The sequence below is a fragment of the Chenopodium album genome, chromosome 4, assembly GCF_948465745.1.
Source record: "Chenopodium album chromosome 4, dcCheAlbu1.1, whole genome shotgun sequence".
Classification (NCBI taxonomy): Eukaryota; Viridiplantae; Streptophyta; class Magnoliopsida; order Caryophyllales; family Amaranthaceae; genus Chenopodium; species Chenopodium album.
This window is the reverse complement of record NC_137837.1, coordinates 61035746-61041683: the sequence shown is the minus strand read 5'-3', so window position 1 is coordinate 61041683 and position 5938 is coordinate 61035746. Positions and strand designations below refer to the sequence as shown.

Sequence of the window (5938 nt, the reverse complement as noted above, 5' to 3'; positions counted from 1 at the left end):
AAACTTATGTTATACACTCAAAACATTACAAATGAGAGAAAAGAACACTTACATTCACAAATTCCCAAATTTTCTCCTTATTTGGAACTTTTTTCCAATTTGTGGAGCCCAATTGTAATCATCAGCAATAGTTCCTAAGAATCTAGTTAGCTCTTTCCTTGCCTTTTCAGGCCCGATAGGTTGTCCTTTGTCATTACAGTAGATAGTTACGCGATCTTCCCATTTGCGAGCATGGACATCAAACAAATTTGAAGGACCTCGCCCTTTCTTCTTAGGAACTTTTATCCAAGTAAAAACAGAATAATTAATTCATAAGAAATTTGAAGATAAAAATAAAGATTACAATCACAACTTTATTAATGCAATTACATGACATAGAAGAGTTCATAAGTAAACATGTGACACGCATTCAATAGTTTTTTAGGCATTAACTAGATCAATTTGACAACTAAATTTAAAGAATTGCAATATGTTTTTGTATTGTATAATTCTAGAGAACTGTGAAACCAAGTCTTATGCATCAGCAGGCCCTGCATCAACAGCAGCAGAGCCTGCGTGCACTAGCGGGGTCCCCTTGATCAACACTAGCAGTCACATATTGCCTTGTGCAGCAACAGCAGCTTCCAGAGCAAAAACTCTACTCAAATAACTTCAACCCATACATAGTTATGTTTAATTGTATAATGGTAATTAGCTAGCAGTTTGTTCATTGTTTACTGCTAATCATTACTAATATGATAAGAGAAGAAGCAAATTATAGAAGGAGATTATAGAAAGCTCTCTAACCTTGGATTGCATGAATAAAAAGGTTACAAGACCATAAGATTTTTCATGATTTTAAAAAAGGGGAGGAGTATTGAATACAAACCTTGTGCGGAAACAGATTCTCCTCGGCTTTCTAGTGGAATAATGGTCGAAAGCGGGCGCTTAGAATTTTGTCGAACTTGTCTAATTGTTGTACATCTTGCTCTATTTGTTGTACTTCAGCTGGATCCATTTGATTTTGCGTAACAAGGAAATCATCCATTGCCATAGACGGGCACAATGGCTGCTTCTTATTCTTCCTAGGTGGTTGCTCTCTAGTTCTTTTCTTCTAACATCGGAACATCAAGGTAATTATTATCGAAGATAAACATGATCCCAAGAAGAAAATTAAAAAAAAATAAGGAAAAAAGGAAAAAGTAACCTTCTTCTTAGGTATAGAGGTTGCTGCTTCAGTCAAAACATCTCTCTCTCTAGACATCTCAAACTCCTCGAGGTCACAATCTTCTTTATCAGGCACATAGTCTGGATCATCTACATTAGAATTCACATTCTCCTTTCCTTTTGCAAAGTTCTTATTTTTTTTCCAACAGTTGCTGAACAATCTTGTCGAGCCCTAACTCTCTAAACCTCTGGGCATTTTTTTCCATTATCATGGACCTAACTTTCTCATAAGGTGTTAAAATGGACTTTGAGGCAATTTCAGGCTTATTACTTCCATTCTTTGTCATTTTGCAAACAAGTATTATAAATAGTTAGTGGAAATAAAAAGTTTAGACCTATCAAATAGCAGTTACTACAAAATAGTAAGACATATTTTTTCAAATATAACACATACAGACATACTTTATACTTAAAAATCTATATCCGATACTTGACCAAAGCAAATATATTCAGGTTTTGGAAAAAAATTAGAAAAAACAATCTTATTCACTAAAAAGATAATAATTTTGAGGAAGTCCAAAGATGATAACTAATTACTGCTAACAAAAGCTAAATAAAAAAACAATCAACAAGTCTAATAACATAAGACAAATAATAATATGATAAATTCGCATTTTTTTCTTAAATAAATACAATTGCTCAAGATTCATTAATAATCCTATTGATCATGAGCTGAAATATCATCAGTCGCATCCATCCAATCCCAATCTGTATCATCATAGTCAACGTCATCTTGAAGGTCATTAACATTCTTAGACTCTGATAAATCTTCTATGTTCACAGCACGCACTTCAACATCAGCTACTACATGAATATGATTAGCATCAAAAGAAGGCATGTTATTAGAACTAGAATCAATAGGCTCCTCCCAATATGTTTCTTCATTTAGTGCTTCCTCAAAGTCAAAATGATCTCTTGGAACCCTTTTCATGACATATTGAATATCTTTTTCTAATGGGTCTTGGGAATAGTATACTTGATGAACCTGAGAAGCCAATACAAATGGATCATCTTTGGAACATTTCTTCTTGAAATTGACATATGTAAGCCCAAATTCATCAATATCACCAAGAAACCAATCGCACTTAAATAACACAACGCTGAATTAAGACTAAAAATCCAACTAAAAAATTTCTTCTATTACACCATAGTAGGTAACATCTCCGTCAACGGGATTTCAATCCCTTGAACTGGCAAAACTTGAAGTCAAGGCTGTCAAAGTCATACCACTATTTTGAGTCTTTAATCGTGAATCACGTTCTCTAGTGTAGAACCTATAACCATTGATAAAATACCCAGTGTACCTCCTAGCCTTAGGATTAGGACCCTTAGCTTACCAAAAAAGTTCCCCATTAACCTGCTCCCTTTGAACTTTTTCAAAAAACCAATCAATAAAATCTCTGCTATGACTTTGTGCACTATCCCATCTACGCTTTCGACCTTGGCTATTCACCCAAATCTGATGTTCTCTAAATTATAAAAGCGAAAAAAAAAATTCATTATTTTTATTAGATTAAATTATAAAAAAATCTAAACTGGAAATAAATTAAGAAAAAAAATCTTACTTGATGTATGTTTCAACTGTTGTATTGTCGCAATTGAAGACAATATATCTATGAGCTTGCTTCAGACTTTGGAAATCTAAAGTAAATCCTTTTCCTTTTCTCTTCCTTTTCCCTCCAATAGGATGTCCTACTTTAGGAAACAAAGATAATTCATCTGCATGTTGATTAAAGGAAAAATTCCTAGCACATCTTCTATCAAGTCTAGTGTTTACACCTTCACGCAAATATCGAGAAATAAATGTCAAACACTCTTCCATCATATACCCTTCTGCTATACTTGCTTCAGGATTACTCCTATTTCGAACATAGGACTTCAGCTTACCTAAATACCTCTCAACAAAGTACATCCATCGATATTGAACAGGTCCACCAAATTTGATTTCCTCTACTAAATGAACAGGTAGATGGATCATAACATCAAAGAATGCAGGAGGGAATATCATTTCAAATTGACAAAGTATATCGACAACTTCAGAAGCTAACCTATCTAATTCTTCGAGATCAACAATTTTACTACTTATACAATAAAAAAAGTTCCCCAATCTAGTCAAAGGTACTGCAACATTTTTTGGCAATGTCTTCCTAACGGCAACTTCAAGCAAGTGATGCAATACGACGTGAGCATCATGAGTTTTATAGCCTGAAAAATTCCTTTCTTTAACATGCACACACCTCCCAATATTTGATGCATACCCATAAGGTAACTTTGTTTCCTTAAGAACTTTGAGAAACAAATCCTTCTTTGTATTACTCATAGAATAAGGTGCTGGTGGAAATAGCATGTGGCTGCCATCTTCGGATGGATAAGGTTAGAGATGTGGTTTTATGCCAAGATCCAACAAATCCAAACGTGCCTTATTGTGGTCTCTAGTCTTTCCTGGAATATCTAACAAAGTGCTAACAATAGTATCGAAGACATTTTTCTCGATATGCATGACATCTAAATTATGACGATATTTAATATTAGACCAATAAGACAGTTGAAGAAAGCATGATTTCTTTTTCCATGGACCCTTACCACCTCCACCTTTACTGTTCTTCCCAAAATCATTTTCAAAGTTTTCTAATTCATTCATCAAATCATTACCATATAACGGAGAAGGTGCACACCTATCCTCTACTTTTCCATTAAATGAATTTGTATCTTTCCGCCAAGGATGATCCATATCAAGATGCCTTCGAATATCCATGTAACAATTCTTTCTGCTGTGATTCAAGTATTTAGGTTCCACATCATGGTTACAATTAGGGCATGCATAATTTCCTTTAGTAGACCATCCAGAAAACATGGCATAAGCCGGGAAATCATTTATTGCCCCCATTAATGCAGCATGCAATTGAAATGATTGTTTTTTAGATGCATCATAAGTCTCAACCCCAAATTCCCATAATTCCTTTAATTCGTCAATTAGTGGTTGCAAAAAAACATCTATATCATTCCCAGGGGACTTAGGGCCAGGAATTAACAAATACAACATAAAATATTCCGGTTTCATGGAAAGCCAGGGTGGAAGGTTGTAATTAATTAACACAACAGGCCATGTGCTGTGAGCAACACTCATAGTTCGAAATGGATTGAATCCATCACTAGCAAGAGCTAAAAGTACATTTCGTGCTTCATTTTTAAAGGCAGGATATGATAAATCAAAGTCCTTCCAAGATTGGGCATCTGCCGGATGTCTAATTTTGTCATCTTTTATTCGGCCTTTATCATGCCAAACCATTTGTTCAGCTGTTTTAGAACACATGAATAATCTTTGCAGTCTAGGTTTTAAGGGAAAATGTCTTAAAACTTTGGCAGGAACATTTTTAGACTTCCACCTAGATGTACCACACTTAGGAAAAACATCAGCTCCTTCAAATTCCTTTCTATAAAGAATATAATCATTGGGACAAGCATGAATTTTTATATAATCAAGACCTAAATTCTTCACTATATTCCTAGATTCATTAAATGATTTAGGAAGTTCAGCCATTGGAAATGCCTCTCTTAATAGCTCTAAAAGATCTCCAAAGGCTACATTGCTTAAGCCATTAAGGCACTTAAAGAGAAACAAACGAATTATGAAAGATAATTTCGAGAAGGTTTTACAGCCTGGATATAGCTCTTTCTTTCCTTCTTCCACTAAATGAAAAAACTTTCTAGCCTCCTCATTTGGCTCACTTTCAACCTCATGATCTCTATTTAGACCTTCACTGACATCTATAAAAGTATCATGTAGTAAGCCATCAATATCATCATGTGTACTTTGATTATTTACTTCATGCACATTTTGCCTATCATTACTTGTAAAAGAATATCCCTCCCTTTGCAAGACCCACTCCTTGAATCCCTTCACAAACCCATTAATAATCAAATGATCATACACGTCATCTCTAGAATGGCAAAAACGCCTCGAACACGTTTTACAGGGGCAAAATATTTGATCTCCAATGGCGTCCTTGGCAAAAGACTCATCAAGGAAAAAATTCAACGCAACTTTAAAGTCCTCCGAACTTCTAGGATAGTTCATCCAATTATGATCCATAACTTAATTTATGTCAATTCCTAAATTACACAAGCAAATAAATTTAGAGATCTATCTATATTATGAAATGAAAGAATAGACTTGTTAGATATTAATTGGAAAAATATACAGTGCTAAAGTTGAAAATAGAAATCTCAAGCAAATACATATAAAGATCATCAATGATATCTAAATACGTACACATATTAGTTATAAAGTTATATACCATAATCTAGTACATATAAAGTTATGATTATTAAGATCAAAAGTTATATATAAGAAGAGAATAATTAGTTTTACACACTAACTAGACTGAAAGTTACAAAGTCTTTAGATAAAACTTCAAATAATAAGAAACCACTAACTATGAATTAAAAGTTAGGTAGACATGATTCCATTTCATAATAATTCCTGACTAATAAGAAATTTGCTACTAGTCTATAAGGAACACTTACTTGGCATCACAATCTCTAGCTTATAACTATCTTTAGGTTCACATACGCTTAATCTCTTTAAAATATAAGATTGATAAAGTAAAATCATACTCTCTAAAATCTTTATTATTTGTGCACTATCAAATTTAACTTTAACTCACTTTTTAATGATTCTTCACATCATCTTGTCTGGTTGTCCTGATATAGTTTCAGTTATGTGATTCAA

General features: G+C 33.6%; 1 protein-coding gene across 1 annotated transcript; it reads right to left on the bottom strand.

The window, feature by feature from the left end:
- Positions 1-3580: 3580 nt before the first annotated feature.
- On the bottom strand, positions 3581-5299 carry LOC145627980 (uncharacterized). The gene has a single exon (XM_081680319.1). The coding sequence runs from the start codon at positions 5297-5299 to the stop codon at positions 3581-3583; it is 1719 nt and encodes a 572-aa protein (XP_081536445.1).
- Positions 5300-5938: the final 639 nt, after the last annotated feature.

Coding starts and splice junctions, on each gene's coding strand:
- LOC145627980 (XM_081680319.1), bottom strand. CDS start 5,299: ATGGATCATAATTGGATGAACTATCCTAGAAGTTCGGAGGACTTTAAA.